General features: G+C 36.3%; 1 protein-coding gene across 1 annotated transcript; it reads right to left on the reverse strand.

Moving 5' to 3' along the window:
* Positions 1–3,157: 3,157 nt before the first annotated feature.
* Positions 3,158–14,623, reverse strand: LOC134267198 (small ribosomal subunit protein mS26-like). Its single transcript, XM_062749420.1, has 4 exons — positions 14,293–14,623; positions 8,643–8,783; positions 6,803–6,926; positions 3,158–3,884 (listed from the first exon to the last, which is right to left on the reverse strand). Exons 1-4 carry the CDS (start codon positions 14,520–14,522, stop codon positions 3,723–3,725), a joined length of 657 nt encoding a protein of 218 aa, XP_062605404.1. The 5' UTR covers positions 14,523–14,623; the 3' UTR covers positions 3,158–3,722.
* Between the last annotated feature and the right edge of the window lie 4,341 nt (positions 14,624–18,964).

The following is an 18,964-nucleotide window of genomic DNA, read 5'->3' on the forward strand; positions in this document are numbered from 1 at the left end:
AAAATTATATTAAGTTTTTGAATTGCATTGACCAATTATCGAATCAGAGGGAAGATCTAAACATATAAATCAGTGTTTTTATTAAAAGATTTTAACATATAAATCAGTGATTTTTATGCCCCCTTTGAAGAAGGGATGGCCTATTGCTTTGCTGCTGTTTGTCAGTCGACCATCAGTTTCCGTTAATTTTCTTCACAGAGGATGCACATACTGAAATGAAATTTGGTATACAGATTTATCGTAACAATTTCTAGATCAACTTCTGTTTCGGGTACAATCAGACCATTTTAGATAGAGTTATCCCCATTCCAATTATTTGCAGTTTCCGTTCATTTACTTTGCAGAGGTTGCACATATAAAAATGATATTGGGTATACAGATTTATAATAAAAATATATAGGTCGAGTTTTGTTTTATGTAAGATCAGACCATTTTTGGAAAGAGTTATGCCCCCTTGGACTTAGAAAAATTCCACTTATTTGGTGAGGGGGGGGGGATAAGTGCTTTACAAACATCTCTTATATTTGTACGATTTTTTAAAACAGTCATATAAATCAGTGATTTTTTTATTATCAGATTTTAACATGTAATTCATTGATTTTTAATTATTAAATTTTAAAACATAAATCATTTAATTCAGTGATTTCTTATTATTATGTTTAAACATATAAATCAGTTATTTTTTATTATTAGATTTTAACATATAAATTAGTGGTGGGTATTTTGCATCATTGATCAAGTTTGCAGCATATCAAAAATATAAAAATTTTATGAACTTACTTAAATTCTTACTTAAGTACTAATACTCACACTGGCTGTGGAAAATGGACCGTCTTTATGCTTTGTGAACAAGTACTTTGTCAATTATTTCCACAGTGTGACATTCTCATGCAATATTTACAGGTGTTACAATCAAACAAAACATTAAAAGGTTCTTTTGAATATTATAAAGACTTCATTTGATACAGTTCATCTTTTCAACATATCTTGCAAAGTGTTAATTGTATAAAAGGTGATGCTTATGAACAGTCTTCGATCTCAAAAAAATCTATGAACAAAACAAATCTATAAATAAGACAAACCAGAAGTCTCTGTCGAGACTGTAGCTCTACTGGTTTATACTATAACAAAAAAAAAAAAAGAAAAATAGCAGCTGGAACTTGAAACTTTAAAACAGCAATAAATAGAATAATGACCCTTGATTAAGTCAATTTTTGTGGCAATATTGCAATAAAACTACATCTAGGAGAAACTTTTAACAAAATTTTAAAAATTTTCAATTTGAGTTACCATGGCAACACCATTCACCAAATAAATTTAAAATAAAAATAAAGATGACAGTGTATCTTAGAGTAGTCTATCTGCATGCCACATTATATCAAAAACAAAGTAAAACTGCATTTGTAATAGCATTTTCAAGTTATTTTATAGAAATTTCTATATTTAGTAATCATGCAACACTGTTCAGCAAAATAAAAAAAAAACATTTATACACAGAATTATGTATCTTAGTGTAATCTACCTTTGTTCCAAGTTATATCCAAATCAGAACAAAACTGTAGGAGGAAAAGCATTTTGAAAACAATTCAAAGAAGTTTCTATTCTTAGTAACCATGGCAACACCATTCATCGAAATCAAAAAGCAATGCACAGAATTATGTATTTTAGTATAGTTTATTTGTGTGCTGAGTAAAAATAAAATCAGATAAAACTGTAGGAATAGTAGTATTTTGAAAGCATTTCACAGAAATTTTTAAATTTTAGTAAATACGGCAAAATCGCTCATTGAAGTCAAAAACCGATGCAAAGAATTATGTATTTTAGTATAGACTACTTGTGTGCCAAGTTATATTGAAATCAGGCCAAAACTGTAGGAGGAGTAACAGATATGTAGGTGTTGAAAAATTATTTACAGACAGATGGACAGCTAGACAGACGCATTACTATCGCATAAGCTCTTCTGGTCTCTGACCATTACAGCTTAAACCAAAAGTCTCTGTCGAGACTGTAGCTCTACTGGTTTGTACTTATCAAAAACCATTGCACTATTTTATGTATCTTTGTGTAGTCTACCTGTGTGCCAACTTATTTTGAAATCAGACAAAAACTGTAGAAGGAGTAGCGTTTTTAAGGAATTCCACAGAAAATTCTATTTTGAGTAACCATAGCAATACCGTTCATCGAAATCAAAAACCGATGCACTATTCTATGTATCTTAGTGTAGTCTACTTGTGTGCCAAGTTATATTGAAATCAGACCAAAACTGTAGAAGGAGTAGCGTTTTAAAGGGATTTCACAGAAAATTCTATTTTTAGTAACCATGGCAACACCGTTCATCGAAATCAAAAAACGATGCACTAATTCTATGTATCTTAGTGTAGTCTACTTGTGTACCAAGTTATACTGAAATCAGACAAAAACTGTAGAAGGAGTAGCGTTTTTAAGGAATTTTACAGAAAATTCTATTTTTAGTAACCATGGCAACACCGTTTATCGAAATTAAAAACCGATGCACTATTCTATGTATCTTAGTATAGTCTACTTGTCTGCCAAGTTATATTGAAATCAGACAAAAACTGTAGAGGAATTAGCGTTTTTAAGGAATTTTACAGAAAATTCTACTTTTAGTAACCATGGCAACACCGTTCATCGAAATCAAAAATCGATGCACTATTCTATGTATCTTAGTGTAGTCTACTTGTGTGCCAAGTTATATTGAAATCAGACCAAAACTGTAGAAGGAGTAGCGTTTTAAAGGAATTTCACAGAAAATTCTATTTTTAGTAACCATGGCAACACCGTTCATTGAAATCAAAAACCGATGCACTATTCTATGTATCTTAGTGTAGTCTACTTTTGTGCCAAGTTATACTGAAATCAAACTAAAATTGTAGGAGGAGTAGCGTTTTGAAAAATTGTTTACAGACGGACAGACAGACAGACGGACGGACGCCGGACGCATTACTATCGCATAAGCTCTTCTGGTCTCTGACCAGTAGAGCTAAAAAAACAGACCCCTGGAATCTGGTTACGTGCTTATGTAAAAGGTGAAGATAATGAAGTACGATCAATTTTTAAAAAAAAAAAACTGTGAAAACCATGAAGGCGTAAAACATAGACTCCAGAAAATCCCCAGGATGCTTCCACATAAATATAAAACCTGGATTCCCTATTGTGGGTCTTTCCTATTTCTGGGGTCATGATTTGAACAATTTAGAATCTACACTACCCAAGGATGCTTCCACATTAGTTTCAACTTTTCTGGCCCAGTGATTCTACAGAATATGATTTTTTAATGACCCATCTGACAATTTCTACAAGTTTAGAAAATTAATAATTTAGTAATTTGTATTTAAATATTTTTATTTGACAAGCAACGAAGACACAAATTTGGTTGGAAAGTTTATAAAATCTGTCATTCTCTTTGTAAATAATGTAATGAGGTATATACACATGAAATTTGTCAGATCTTAAGCAGCAAAAACATTGTAGCTTAAGACTGTTGTCTGACTGTGTCTTCTAACAATGTACAGCAAAAAAGATCACTAAGATGGATTCATGACTAACAACAGAAGAAAATACAATGTCCTCCGTATCTCATAATAAAGACTGCCCTGTGTAGACACACTTTGTCCATCTCTATGTATGTACATTCTGGTCTGTGTGTCAGTCTTTTCTTCACTTTGTCTGTCTGTATCTGTATGTACATACTGCTCTGTGTGTCAGTCTGTCTTCTCTCCATCTTTTGACTTCTTGGATTCCGTTTTCTGTACGTCCACCACTCGGACGCCGTCCCTGTCGATGGCAAAGTCGTAATCAGCTGACTTCTCCAGGCTCGCTAACAATCTCTCCTCTACATTGTCTGGTGTGATGAAACCCACATCCTACCAACAGAAAATAAGTAGGCTTTAGTCTGGTGTGATGAAACCCACATCCTACCAACAGAAAATTACTAGGCTTTAGTCTGGTGTGATAAAACCCACATCCTACCAACAGAAAATAACTAGACTTTGGTCTGGTGTGATAAAACCACGTCCTACCAACAGAAAATTACTAGGCTTTGGTCTGGTGTGATGAAACCCACATCCTACCAACAGAAAATAACTAGACTTAAGTCTGGTGTGATAAAACCCACATCCTACCAACAGAAAATAACTAGGCTTTAGTCTGGTGTGATAAAACCCACATCCTACCAACAGAAAATAACTAGACTTTAGTCTGGTGTGATAAAACCCACATCCTACCAACAGAAAATAACTAGGCTTTAGTCTGGTGTGATAAAACCCACGTCCTAAACAGAAAATAACTAGGCTTTAGTCTGGTGTGATGAAACCCACGTCCTACCAACAGAAAATAACTAGGCTTTGGTCTGGTGTGATGAAACCCACATCCTACCAATAGAAAATAACTAGGCTTTGGTCTGGTGTGATAAAACCCACATCCTACCAACAGAAAATAACTAGGCTTTAGTCTGGTGTGATAAAGCCCACGTCCTACCAACAGAAAATAACTAGGCTTTGGTCTGGTGTGATAAAACCCACATCCTACCAACAGAAAATAACTAGGCTTTAGTCTTGACAGATAAACAATGTCTTGATTCCTTCTACCTGTAACAAGAAATGAATGATGACTTGTTCATACCTTTACCCTCTTCTGTTGTTTGACAGTTTCCTAAGAATTGTTCATTGATTACTTGTTCATACCTTTACCCTCTTCCAGTTGTTTGACAGTTTACTAAGAATTGTTCATTGATTACTTGTTCATAACTTTTCTCAGTTCAGTTATTTGATTGTTTTCTATGAGAACTGTTCACTGATGACTTGTTCATAACTTTTCTCTGTTCAGTCGTTTGATGGTTGCCTCTGTGAATTTTTCACTGATGACTTGTTCATACCTTTTCTCTGTTCAGTCATTTGATGGTTTCCTATGTGAACTGTTCACTGATCACTCGTTCATACCTTTTCTCTGTTCAGTCGTTTGATGTTTTGTGGCAACGCACTTTGAAACCAGAAGTCTCTGTTGAGACTGTAGCTCTACTGGTTTGTACTTATCAAAAACCATTGCACTATTTTAAGTTTCTTTGTGTAGTCTACTTGTGTGCCAACTTGTTTTGAAATCAAACTAAAACTGTAGAAGGAATAGCGTTTTAAAGGAATTTCACGGAAAATTGTATTTCTAGTAACCATGGCAACACCATTCATTGAAATCAAAAACTTATGCACTATTCTTTGTATCATAGTGTAGTCCACTTGTGTGCCAAGTTATATTGAAATCAGACCAAAACTGTAGCAGGAGTAGCATTTCAAAGGAATTTCACAGAAAATTCTATTTTTAGTAACCATGGCAACATCGTTCATCGAAATCAAAAACCGATGCACTATTCTATGTATCTTAGTGTAGTCTACTTGTGTGCCAAGTAATATTGAAATCAGACTAAAATTGTAGGAGGAGTAGCGTTTTGAAATATTGTTTACAGACAGACGGACAGACAGACGGACGGACAGCTAGACAGACAGACGGACGGACGCCGGACGCATTACTATCGCATAAGCTCTTCTGGTCTCTGACCAGTAGAGCTAAAAAGTACGCACTTTGAAAAATTTTTTCAAAGTGCGTTAAAATTGGGACAAAATCAACGCACTTTGAAAAAAATTTTCAAAGTGCGTTAAATTTGGGACCAACTCAACGCACTTTGAAAAAATTTTTCAAAGTGCGTTAAGAGTCTACATCAATATATTTTACCATGGAGACACTTAATGCGCTTTGAAAAAAAATCATATTCTAGTAATGGAAAGATTTTATTTGTCATTTATCTTTCAAAAAACTAACCCTTACCCTAACCTTAAAAAAGAATTGATTTACTCCCGTCGAAGAGAGGAGAAGACGGGTATAAGATCCCTAGCCTCAGTCCATATCTTTATCTTTCCAATACATAGGTGTCGGTGACAAACGGGGGAGGCGAGCAATAAACCCAAAAGGGGTAATCTGCATTTTCAATGCTTACACGATGTATATATCATTCAAAAATAAGTGGGGGGCTTAGCCCTCCCCCCTCCCCTGGCCCTTCACCTGGTCTCGACGTCGATGCTATATACTCAAAACATTCATATAATTATGTATTTACCTAACTGGTATGACGTTGAAAACTTTCAATATTAAATGAGTTAATTGAAATAGATGAAAACTAGAAATTTTTAAGTACAGTAAAACATATGAGAGAGAAAGAATTTTCATAGTTTTGAACAATCAAACTGCCCCCTTTTTATTATATATGATAAATGCTAAGTTCCTTAAAGCTGTCCACCGTTAGTGCCCCCTTTACATCTATTTATCAAAGACTACAGAATTTAAAAAAAAACGAATTAATGATCTTAAACAATCGTCACTCTTTTTTTAAGACCTCTTTCCCTTTTATTTTATCAAAACCTCAGATATTTAAAACATCAATATCTCAGGTCCTGAAGTGACTTTATCATAAAAAGTTATCCAACCGGGATCTGTTATTTATCATACCGATTATTTTCTAGGAATATTGATCAATCTTTACATTTTTTTTCAAAGTGCGTTAATATGGTCGATATTAACGCACTTTGAAATAAAAATTAATTTTTTCAAAGTGCGTAAGCTTGGTCCCAAATTTAACGCACTTTGAAAATTTTTTTCAAAGTGCGTAATTTTTCAAAGTGCGTTGTAACAATGGTTTCCTCTGTGAACTTTTCACTGATCACTTGTTCATACCTTTTCTCTGTTCAGTTGTTTGATGGTTTTCTCTGAGAACTGTTCACTGATTACTTGTTCATACCTTTTCTCTGTTCAGTCTTTTGATGGTTTCCTCTGTGAACTGTTCACTGATGACCTGTTCCTGTCCTAATATCCCCAGTAACCTCCCTTCTTTCTCTTGATATCTTTTTTCCTCAGCTGCTTCCCTACAACCAAAACAAACTTCCCAGTCTACATCAAAATATGGCATTGTGTCAAACATGTATTTACTGTATCCAGGGTTATTTTCGCCCCGTGTTATTTTTGCCCTTTTGAACAATTTTGCCCCGTTTTAAATTTGCCCAGTCATAGTTCTGTTTAAGAAATTATGAGTTGTAATTTGAATTTGCCCCGTTTTCAATTTGCCCAATTAAGGAGAGGGCGAAAGAAGCAAAATAAAATGAGGGCGAAAATTTTCTTGTACACAGTATATGAAATATTTAGTTTATAGTAGAATCTGGTTGATCAAGAGATGTTCGTAAAACAAATCATTCCTGTCTGAAACCAGAATCTCAACAGTGACATCACTGAACAGATATCATGTTGTCTTGATTTCTTGTTTTTAAAAAATTTGATTAAATGTATAGATTTATCACATGTATGAAATGATACAGATAATGAATGAGATACTGTAGACGTACTTTTTTCTGCAGGGTCATAATTCCGCGGAATCACAATTTCTGTTTAATCCACGGGTTGAAAATTACGCGGATTTCTTAAACTGTCCCTATATGCCTTACACTGATATTACTGTAGATCACTAAATTTTCGCGACACCTTATTTTCGCGAGATTGTCATTTACTCTTTGTAAGCGAGACATAATTTTCACGAATAGTTGTTATTCCTCTATATAATCGTGAGGAATACTTTTATACAGGAGAACATAATTTTAGCGAATGCATTGTCTCGCGTAATTATGCGAAAATAAATTTCTCGTGAATAAAAAGTGATTTACAGTAAGTACACTTGAACATTTCCATGGAAAATTTGTGACCGCGTACATAGCGTAAAATAATACCACGCGGAAAAAAGTACTTCTACGGTATATAAAATGATACTTTATCAATTAATGATTGGTTTTTATTCCTATTTATTCCATTTATCTCTAAACTCTCCACTACATGACTTTGACAACTTTCCTTAGAATGGCTTCATGACTTTTATGACTTACCTTAGAATCACTAACATGACTTTTATGACTTACCTTAGAACCGCTACATAACTTTTATGACTTACCTTAGAACCGCTACATAACTTTTATGACTTACCTTAGAACCGCTACATAACTTTTATGACTTACCTTAGAACCGCTACATAACTTTTATGACTTACCTTAGAACTGCTACATAACTTTTATGACTTACCTTAGAACCGCTACATAACTTTAATGACTTACCTTAGAACCGCTACATAACTTTTCTGACTTACCTTAGAATCACTACACGCCTGTTGTAATGACGTTTTATGACTTACCTGAGAACCGCTACACGACTGTTCCAGACCCTCATTCTCTCCTGCATCTCCTGCCAGCTCGCTTCAGCTACCTTATACTTGTCATGGTTAGGGTTATAATCATTATGGCTACATGACTGTTGTAATGACGTTTTATGACATACCTTAGACTACTCGACTGTTGTAATTATGTTTTATGACTTACCTTAGAACCGCTACACGACTGTTGTAATTATGTTTTATGACTTACCTGAGAACGGCTACACGCCTGTTGTAATGATGTTTTATGACTTACCTGAGAACGGCTACACGCCTGTTGTAATGACGTTTTATGACTTACCTGAGAACCGCTACAGGCCTGTTGTAATGATGTTTTATGACTTACCTTAGAACCGCTACACGCCTGTTGTAATGACGTTTTATGACTTACCTGAGAACTGCTACATGACTGTTCCAGACCTTCATTCTCTCCTGCATCTCCTGCCAGCTGGCTTCAGCTATCTTATACTTGTCAGCTTTCACCTTCACTGGATTGGGTAAACTCTGGTCTGGTACTAGTTTTATCAGTTGCCTAAAAAGATATGAATCATTTTATGAAAACAGTTAACATTTGTATTCAATGGATTATCTTACAGTTTTGTTATTTTGTTATAAGAGGTCTTTGGTGATAGAATTGACTAATTCAATCTGACGTTTATACTGTAGATTGGGAAATAATCACGATGGTTTTAATTTCGCTATGTTCGCAATTTATTATTTTTCCGTGAAAATAAACCCAATGTGAATGCTATCATTAACTATTAAAACATTTAAATTGTAAGAAATTTTCCTACAGCATGAAATTAAAACCATCACGATTGGAACTTTTTGAGAAATTGTGCCAGGAATATTAACACTGTGGAATTAAAACAACTTACAGTATTATGTAGGCATTCCAATCACTGTGATTTAGTTAAGTAGCCCGAATTAACTATATTTTATCCCATGTTTATCCCTTTAGCCAAGGGATGTGACTTATTGGGTATTTCTATATATAAGCAGTGTAAAACATTGGTTGTGAAGTATTAAACGTGTGATAAAAAAAATCTCCCATGATTTGTAGTTGCCTGTTGGATACGATTTTTAACCAGCTTGTTGTGTGTAATTTTATCCCCTCACCAAGGCCTGGTGATAAAAAGTCTTATTTCCTATCTAGCTTGTAACACGAGCTTTGATTGGTTACAAAGTCGGGTGTAAATATCCGTGCACCCGACTTGAGCCGGGTGTAAATAAAACGTGACGTCACAATGCATACATTCTCTATGATAGTTATCTAATCGATAGATTGAGACACACTCTGATGTTTACAAAGCATTTTTATGGGTATTATGGAAATAAATTCATTATCCAGGTTCAATCAAGGGTGTACGGGGATTTACCCCGGGTTGTATTCCATACACCCTTCGGCCTTCGGCCTCAGGGTGTATGGAATAAAACCCGGGGTAAATCCCCGTACACCCTTGATTGAACCTGGATAACTTATAATATCCAACTACAAGTCATGGGAGATTGGATGTATAGCAGACAGTATATAGCCAATGTATAGGGAATTTATACTGCTTCACTAGTGAGATAGCTTTTCTAGTGATGCAGTCTAGTCTCCCTCTTTTTCAGTCAAATTATGCTAAGAAATGGTGAGCCTGTTTAACCCTTGAATGGGTGACCACTTCATGTTACAATATGCATGTAGGATTCATTTGCATTCATTACAACTTACTTGCTTTAGAGTAAGGTACTCCCAATGTAATTTGTAAATTACAGAAACAAGAGGCCCATGGGCCACATCGCTCACCTGAGTAACTTGGGTGATGAAGATTTCCTCTCTTGCTATACCTATCATGCCACCCTACACCCTCCCTTTCCAAGATTTTAATATTTTAGAATCTACACTACCCAAGGATGCTTTCACATAAGTTTCAGCTTTCCTGGACCAGTGGTTCTTGAGAAGAAGATTCTTGGGAAGATTTTTTCTAAATATATCAATGTAAAACTTGGATTCCCTATTGTGGCCCCGCCCTACCCCCGGGATCATGATTTTAACAATTTAATATCTACTCTACATCAGGATGCTTTCACATAAGTTTCAGCCTTCATGGATCAGTGGTTCTTGAGAAGAAGATTTTTAAAGATTTGTTCTATACATTTCTATGTAAAACTTGGATTCCCTATTGTGGCCCCGCCCTACCCCCAGGGGTCATGATTTTAACAATTTAATATCTACACTACCCAAGGATGTTTCCACATAAGTTTCAGTTTTCCTGGCCCAGTGGTTCTTGAGAAGAAGATTTTTAAAGATTTGTTCTATACATTCCTATGTAAAACTTATATTCCCTATTGTGGCCCCGCCCTACTCCCAGGGGTCATGATTTTTTCAATTTAATATCTACACTACCCAAGGATGTTTCCACATAAGTTTCAGCTTTCCTGGCCCAGTGGTTCTTGAGAAGAAGATTTTTAAAGATTTGTTCTATACAATTCTATGTAAAAATTATATTCCCTATTGTGGCCCTGCCCTACCCCCGGGGGTCATGGTTTTTACAATTTAATATTTACACTACCCAAGGATGTTTCCACATAAGTTTCACCAATCATGACTTCGCTGTTCTTGAGAAGATTTTTAAAGATTTGTTCTATACATTTCTATGTAAAACTTGGATTCCCTATTGTGGCCCCGCCCTACCCCCGGGGGACATGATTTTAACAATTTAATATCTACACTACTCAAGGATGCTTTCACATAAGTTTCAGCTTTCCTGGGCCAGTGGTTCTTGAGAAGATTTTTAAAGATTTGTTCTATACATTTCTATGTAAAACTTGGATTCCCTATTGTGGCCACGCCCAACCCCTGGGGGTCATGATTTTAACAATTTAATATCTACATTACTCAAGAATGCTTCCACATAAGTTTCAGCTTTCCTGGCCCAGTGATTCTTGAGAAGAAGATTTTTTAATGACCCCACCCAATTTTTGTCTTTTCTTGATTATCTCCCCTTGTAAGGGGACTTGGCCCTTCATTTTTACAATTTAAACTTCCCTTCACCTAAGGATGCTTTGTACCAAGTTTGGTCAAAATTGGCCCAGTGGTTCTTGAGAAGAAGTCGAAAATGTGAAAAGTTTACGGACGGACAGACGGACGGACGGACGGACGACGGACAAAATGTGATCAGAAAAGCTCACTTGAGCCTTCGGCTCAGGTGAGCTAAAAAAGATTGCCTATGTAAATGATGTATATCCCTCTATACTAGACTATAGTATTGGAAAAGGAAAGGAGAGAAATGTGATGGACCAGAACAGGATTCAAACCCGTGTCCTCTGAATCTCCAGTCAGATGCTCTACCGACTGAATCTCCAGTCAGATGCTCTACCGACTGAATCTCCAGTCAGATGCTCTACCGACTGAATCTCCAGTCAGATGCTCTACCGACTGAACTATCTGGCTACCGATGATCGAAAAGGTCTGATTGCCACAATATAAAATCACTATCAATTATTTTCCTTTGGAATTATACATTCAATCCGATTGTTTTAGATCATGTCACATGAGGTAAGACAATTCGTGATGTCTCCCTCACGTGCAGGGTGACAACTGTCGTTGCCCTTCAGATGACAATAAAAGAAGAAAATAAAATAAGATTAAATAAATACCCACGGGAATACAGGTTGAAAATAGCTAATTGAAGGTGAGTATCCTTTTTTATGTCAATTTAGCATGGAAATTTTTATTCAAAGACACCGTAAATTTTTTGGTTGCATTTTAATCGATACAAGATATGCTATTTTACCTTTATTTTATGCAATTGTGTGAAAATTGAGAGCGAGAAATCATGTGAAATAAAAGTCAAATGTGTGCATCTTTTCATGAGCTTATAATACATTGAATTTCTTCATATAGATCGAGGTACAGTCATATTCAAATATGAATTCCATAGTTAAGTTTTCACATTTCTTATAGTTTTTACGTTTATGAACATGTTAATGAACAAACTGAAATGATGGAGTGTTCAACTGCTCCTTGGAAACTCTTGTCTTACTTTTTGGGAATATAATTCCTCATCGGACATTAAAATTTCATAAACATTGTAGCCACTTCCTTTCTTTACTATACTATTTGATACACAGGGTAGATTTTACCTTTTGTTGTCTATTTATTTTATATAGCTGTCTCAAAACCTCATTATAATATGATATACAACGCACTATCTGAATGGTTCTAGACAATCACTATGTCACTGTGATACTTATTACTCATGGCAATAACTTTTCCTAATACTCATCTATAATGAAAAAATGTGTTAAAAAATAAACATGAATTTTAGTTACTTGTATTACATGTAGTATCATATTGTATGAGAAAAAAAACAGGTTGCTTTTTGTTTACCTGTATAATTTTTATTTGATGAATAAATCTTCCATACAATTAAAAATATATACATGTAACCGAGTTTAGCCGACCGTGATATTCAAAGACATATAGCAAAAAACTTTGCATTAACATTTAATTCAATGATTACGAAAGGAGGGGTCTCTTGGACACATGCAGAACACAGTCAAGGTTGTTTTGTCAGAGGTGGTCAAGAAGCCTTTCGCCCCCCCCCCCCCCCAGTTTTTGAAGTCGCCAAGAAATGGTAAAATATGGATGACTTAGCGAAATTAAATGATCAACAGTTCTGTTCTCTAAGCTGTATTCCTGAAACTATCACTGTCTCTGCTAAAATGTTGAAGACATATTCTGCAAATATGTATGAATGATAAAAAAGAAAGAGAAAGAGGGTTTTTTTAGCCAAAATTTTAGACATTTTTATCTCTTACATTATTTATACATTCATAAATAAATTTGATTTTATGCACAAGATGAATATTAGGGTAATTAATGACGCATAATTAGATACGATAGACAATCCCTTGTTTATACATGGCATTATATCTTGTGTTTGAAATATGTTTCCGTATAATTTGATTTAAATTATTATCAAATTGTTCATGTTTGTCGTGTTGATGTGGAATTATTTTAAATTCCCGAATTCTGATACGTTACAATTCTGTTGTGTTGGGAATGAACATGAGGAAGATGCATATACTTTCAACATTATGAAAAATATAAAGCAAATCGAACGTCTTTTTTGTGTGCAGATCATGAAATGTACTGAGCTCCACGGGTATTTGTTGTCCTAAGCGCATTAATATTGATGCCCAAATTCTTACTTGGCTAGTGAAACCTTTAGAAAACATTTGTATCTAGATGAAAGTTAACTCGGCAACATGCGCCATCCCATTGTTTAAATTTTATTAGGTGATTACACCTCCTATACCCGATTTCGCAGATTCAACGATACCCTAATATCGGGTATTATACACGATTTCACCAATAATACCCAATTTCGAGTATTCTCTCCGACCTGTTTAAGAAGAGAGATAACTCTTATTTATAATTATACATGTACAACATCTGTACAATTGATAAATATGTGGGATCGGTAAACAATAAATTCTAACGATGACATCAAAGTTGTCTGTTGACATATTTTGAAAGTATGGAATCAGAGCAGAGTAGGAGAACACAAGAGGTCTGATAACTATTTTCTACACTATCTCATTGATAATTTAGATTCTTCAGGATAATAAAAATTGGACTGTTTATAAGGCAGACGTCACCAATTCAATATCAGGCATGAGTAGGCACCCGAGGGTGACAACCCTACTCAGACTTGATAATTGTTGATGTCTCCTTTCTAAACAGTCCATAACTGTATAAAAAAAAGTATACAGACTAAATAGAGGTAGAGCTATGGAAGACCTATAGATAATTATGTACATGTATTTAGACTTCATCATTTATATCATTACAGATTTCCTACATATTTAGCTACCCAAATGCATATTTTTACAGATAAACTGAGAAAAAATGCAAGTACAGCCTTGTCTTATTTATAACATGTAGAATGGTGCAGGAATGACCATGTTGCTCATTCTATCTCGAATTTCCTCTGTTGTTTACCGTTACAAAGTACGAGATCTATCACTCGCACATGATTGATAATTACCAGATCGCCTTCATCTGTGTTCTGTAATGGTTCTCCTCGGTTTTTAGCCATTCTGTTTCCCGAGGGTCCGGCTCTGGTCGCTTTGAGAGAACGAACTCTTTACTTTTGGCACGTGGGACCCATCTCGGTTTTCTCCACCTAACGAAGTCAGTCACGGGTAGCGCTTGTCTTGTCGACTCAAGGCCGTGAACGCAGGCCCCGGATTTCAGTAATGTGTTTATCAATGACATAATTTACATTAAGACATTAATACAAACACAAGTTTTCAGCAAGTGTTGGTTCTCGTAACACTGTCATGGCCTAGGACAACCATACTGGATTATAAGACAGTTCGTCCCATTGCTAATTCGAACCCTACACTGTAAATGTTTTCATCCCCTAGATTTAACGGTGCATGTTTTAAGGTCATAAACCATGAAAGGACTCAAGTCAAAAATCAAATCTTGTTGTCTTCTCTTTTCTTTTCTTTTTTTTTTTTAAATAAAGCTTTTCACAAATTAATATAGGCTTGAACATTTTACCACCAAGAAATGAAAATTTAGCATTTCAGAATTTGAGATAATATTTTCTAAATTATTGGTCATTGAATCAGGGCTTTAAAAAGTAAAAAAGAAAAACAACAAACAAAATTAAATAAATAACAATTAAAAAAAGACACTTCTGGATTGCTAAGGCGGTCCATCCCACCTAATTAACATACTGTAATGTTTTTGTTTTACATGAAAATATGTTATTGTTATAAATAAAACAGAGATAAGAATTTTGTTTATCTGATAAGCCCTAATCATGGTACCTGATTTGTGCCCTAATCTTGGAGCCTAATTAGTGTCCTAATTATGGCGCTTATCAGATGCCCTAAATGTATCAAGTGTCTTGACACCTAACGATGGTGCAGAGGCCCTAATACTTGGAGCCGATTCCCTAACAGGTGCCCTAACGATGGAGCCTAACGCCCTAACTAGGTGCCCTAAATCACGTTAGGTGTCAGACAGGGTATATAAGGAGAGAGAGTTAGTGAGTTGATATACTTTGCTTGTACTGGATTGTAAACTACGTTTGGATATTATCAATACACTTGTTGAAACAAACTTTGTCGTTGTTCTGATGTTAGATCTATAAAGATCTAAAGTTCCTATCTTCTACACGGGATCCACAATATTTTGTACCACGGGTAACAACAAACACCCCATAGAGAAAAACGTTACAATTGGTGGCAGCGGTGGGATCCAAAGAAATTATTTTACGTGTAACACAGGAACTAGACAGCACAGAGTTTGAAATGGAGACACCCATCGTAAGGAAGAGAGTTATGCCTAGAAAGGTAGGACAGTACTTCGAAAGTCCAGCTCATCTGAATGACTCAGGAATAGAGGTCGATACGGGGTGTAGAACAAGTTTGCAGCCCACAAGTCGAGTAATGCCAGACAGTCCTAACTTTCAGGAGTTCGGGCAAAACTCGCAGGGTCTTTCTATTCAAAGCAAGTACGATCCAAGGCCAAGCTTAAAGAGAATCCTATGTATTTGGATACTCTTTGGTTTGATAGGATGTTTCCTGATGGTGATGACCTGGATCTATTTTCCAGAAAACAAGATCGTGCAGGAATCTCAAGAAAATGCAGTAATTTCTATAATATCGATAACAAGTATGATATTCCTTCTTACGGTAATCAGAGTGTTATGGAAGTATGGATCTGGTCTGCTGAATGCCAGTAAGGAAAGGGAAATTTCTTTGATATCCAGTGATACACCCTATACTGGTGGTAGTGCACCTAACGCCCCTACAGGTACCTGTCAGGAACCTAAAGTTTCTGGGCAATCTGGACGCACTACTCCTTATTTGGGTAATCAGTCTCCTCAGGGACTTGGGTACAATTTTGAATTTCCTACTACTGACGGGACACCTACAAACAGTCTTACGACACCAAATGCTGGTCAACGAACCAATGAATATCCAGTAAGGAGGACCTTCTCAGGGGCCAATAATGATGTTTGGGATGAGTTTCTACAATATTTCGAAAACATCTCAGAATTAAACTCATGGGGACCCGAGAAATCTCGCAGAGTTCTACTTAGCACCTTGCGAGGACAGGCCGAGAGCTATGCCTATGGAATGCCCCTTACTGTACAGAGTGATTATGAGCAACTAAAGGATAAAATGAATCAAAGATTTGGACATTCTGCAATGAAAGAAAAATATATTGCGGATGTAAAATTAAGGAGACGACTACCGGGTGAGTCCCTGCGAGATTTAGGACAGGCCATCGAAGATTTGTACCGAAGGGCCTATCCAGGAAATCCAGATTTAGTTGAAGAAAATGCTATACAGTCCTTCTTAGATAAGTGTGGACAATCTGGGGATTTTCGACTTGCAGTGAAACGGACCAGACCCAGGACACTTCAAGAAGCAGTTCTTAATGCGATGCAAGAAGAGTGCTTGCGGATTGGAGAAAAAGAATTGCCAAAGGAGACAAAACCAGGCTATAGGCCTGTGTATGAGATTGAAGATGGGGAATGGAATAATGAAATAGCAGCTGCGGATACTGCCAAACCTCCAAGCGCGGGTGACGGATTCAACAGTATCTTTAAAAATGTGAGAACCCCAAGTACATGTACCAATGCAGGACCAGGGAGGAGGGGACGCCCTTACAACCCATGGTACCAGAGAGAAGGAGGAAGATTTCAACCAAGTGACAGTTCTCGAGACCTGAATTGTGTTGAAAAGAGAACTGTAAGGAATTATATTAACTCAGATGACTGATGCCGCAGGTCAGGTATCAGTCAACGTTATACGGCCTAAAACCTAGGGAAGAAAAGCCTAAATCAAGAAAAGGGGAAGAGAAAATGTTGAGAATAAGGCCGGGGAAATCCAAAGACTAATGTGAAGCTACCAGTGTGATGAACTTTTGATTTAATCCAGTGACATTTTTATTTGATATAATTTTGTTGTTTTATTTTTTTGTCTTTATTGATTTTCTTTGGCTTTTGTGTATAAGGCATTTTTTTTTTATTTGTGTAATGTGATTTTACGTATAATTCATTTTCATGTTTTAATTGTTGATGACAGTGGAAGTCATGTCTCAAAAGGAGGGACCAATGTAATGTTTTTGTTTTACATGAAAATATGTTATTGTTATAAATAAAACAGAGATAAGAATTTTGTTTATCTGATAAGCCCTAATCATGGTACCTGATTTGTGCCCTAATCTTGGAGCCTAATTAGTGTCCTAATTATGGCGCTTATCAGATGCCCTAAATGTATCAAGTGTCTTGACACCTAACAATGGTGCAGAGGCCCTAATACTTGGAGCCGATTGCCCTAACAGGGTGCCCTAACGATGGAGCCTAACGCCCTAACAGGTGCCCTAAATCACGTTAGGTGTCAGACAGGGTATATAAGGAGAGAGAGTTAGTGAGTTGATATACTTTGCTTGTACTGGATTGTAAACTACGTTTGGATATTATTAATACACTTGTTGAAACAAACTTTGTCGTTGTTCTGATGTTAGATCTATAAAGATCTAAAGTTCCTATCTTCTACACGGGATCCACAATATTTTGTACCACGGGTAACAACAAACACCCCATAGAGAAAAACGTTACAATTGGTGGCAGCGGTGGGATCCAAAGAAATTATTTTACGTGTAACACAGGAACTAGACAGCACAGAGTTTGAAATGGAGACACCCATCGTAAGGAAGAGAGTTATGCCTAGAAAGGTAGGACAGTACTTCGAAAGTCCAGCTCATCTGAATGACTCAGGAATAGAGGTCGATACGGGGTGTAGAACAAGTTTGCAGCCCACAAGTCGAGTAATGCCAGACAGTCCTAACTTTCAGGAGTTCGGGCAAAACTCGCAGGGTCTTTCTATTCAAAGCAAGTACGATCCAAGGCCAAGCTTAAAGAGAATCCTATGTATTTGGATACTCTTTGGTTTGATAGGATGTTTCCTGATGGTGATGACCTGGATCTATTTTCCAGAAAACAAGATCGTGCAGGAATCTCAAGAAAATGCAGTAATTTCTATAATATCGATAACAAGTATGATATTCCTTCTTACGGTAATCAGAGTGTTATGGAAGTATGGATCTGGTCTGCTGAATGCCAGTAAGGAAAGGGAAATTTCTTTGATATCCAGTGATACACCCTATACTGGTGGTAGTGCACCTAACGCCCCTACAGGTACCTGTCAGGAACCTAAAGTTTCTGGGCAATCTGGACGCACTACTCCTTATTTGGGTAATCAGTCTCCTCAGGGACTTGGGTACAATTTTGAATTTCCTACTACTGACGGGACACCTACAAACAGTCTTACGACACCAAATGCTGGTCAACGAACCAATGAATATCCAGTAAGGAGGACCTTCTCAGGGGCCAATAATGATGTTTGGGATGAGTTTCTACAATATTTCGAAAACATCTCAGAATTAAACTCATGGGGACCCAGAAATCTCGCAGAGTTCTACTTAGCACCTTGCGAGGACAGGCCGAGAGCTATGCCTATGGAATGCCCCTTACTGTACAGAGTGATTATGAGCAACTAAAGGATAAAATGAATCAAAGATTTGGACATTCTGCAATGAAAGAAAAATATATTGCGGATGTAAAATTAAGGAGACGACTACCGGGTGAGTCCCTGCGAGATTTAGGACAGGCCATCGAAGATTTGTACCGA

Source organism: Saccostrea cucullata, unplaced genomic scaffold (genome assembly GCF_032062105.1).
Source record: "Saccostrea cucullata isolate Sc308-1 unplaced genomic scaffold, CSIRO_AGI_Scuc_v1 ctg225, whole genome shotgun sequence".
NCBI lineage: Eukaryota > Metazoa > Mollusca > Bivalvia > Ostreida > Ostreidae > Saccostrea > Saccostrea cuccullata.

Bases quoted from the DNA above. Each gene is read 5' to 3' on its own strand.
- LOC134267198 (XM_062749420.1), bottom strand. From the start codon at position 14,522: ATGTCATTGATAAACACATTACTGAAATCCGGGGCCTGCGTTCACGGC. The intron at 6,927-8,642 runs GTAAGTCATAAA...TTTTGGTTGTAG, and splicing joins AGTCATGTAGCAGTTCTCAG to GGAAGCAGCTGAGGAAAAAA. The intron at 3,885-6,802 runs GTATGAACAAGT...TTCTGTTGGTAG, and splicing joins AAAGACTGAACAGAGAAAAG to GATGTGGGTTTCATCACACC.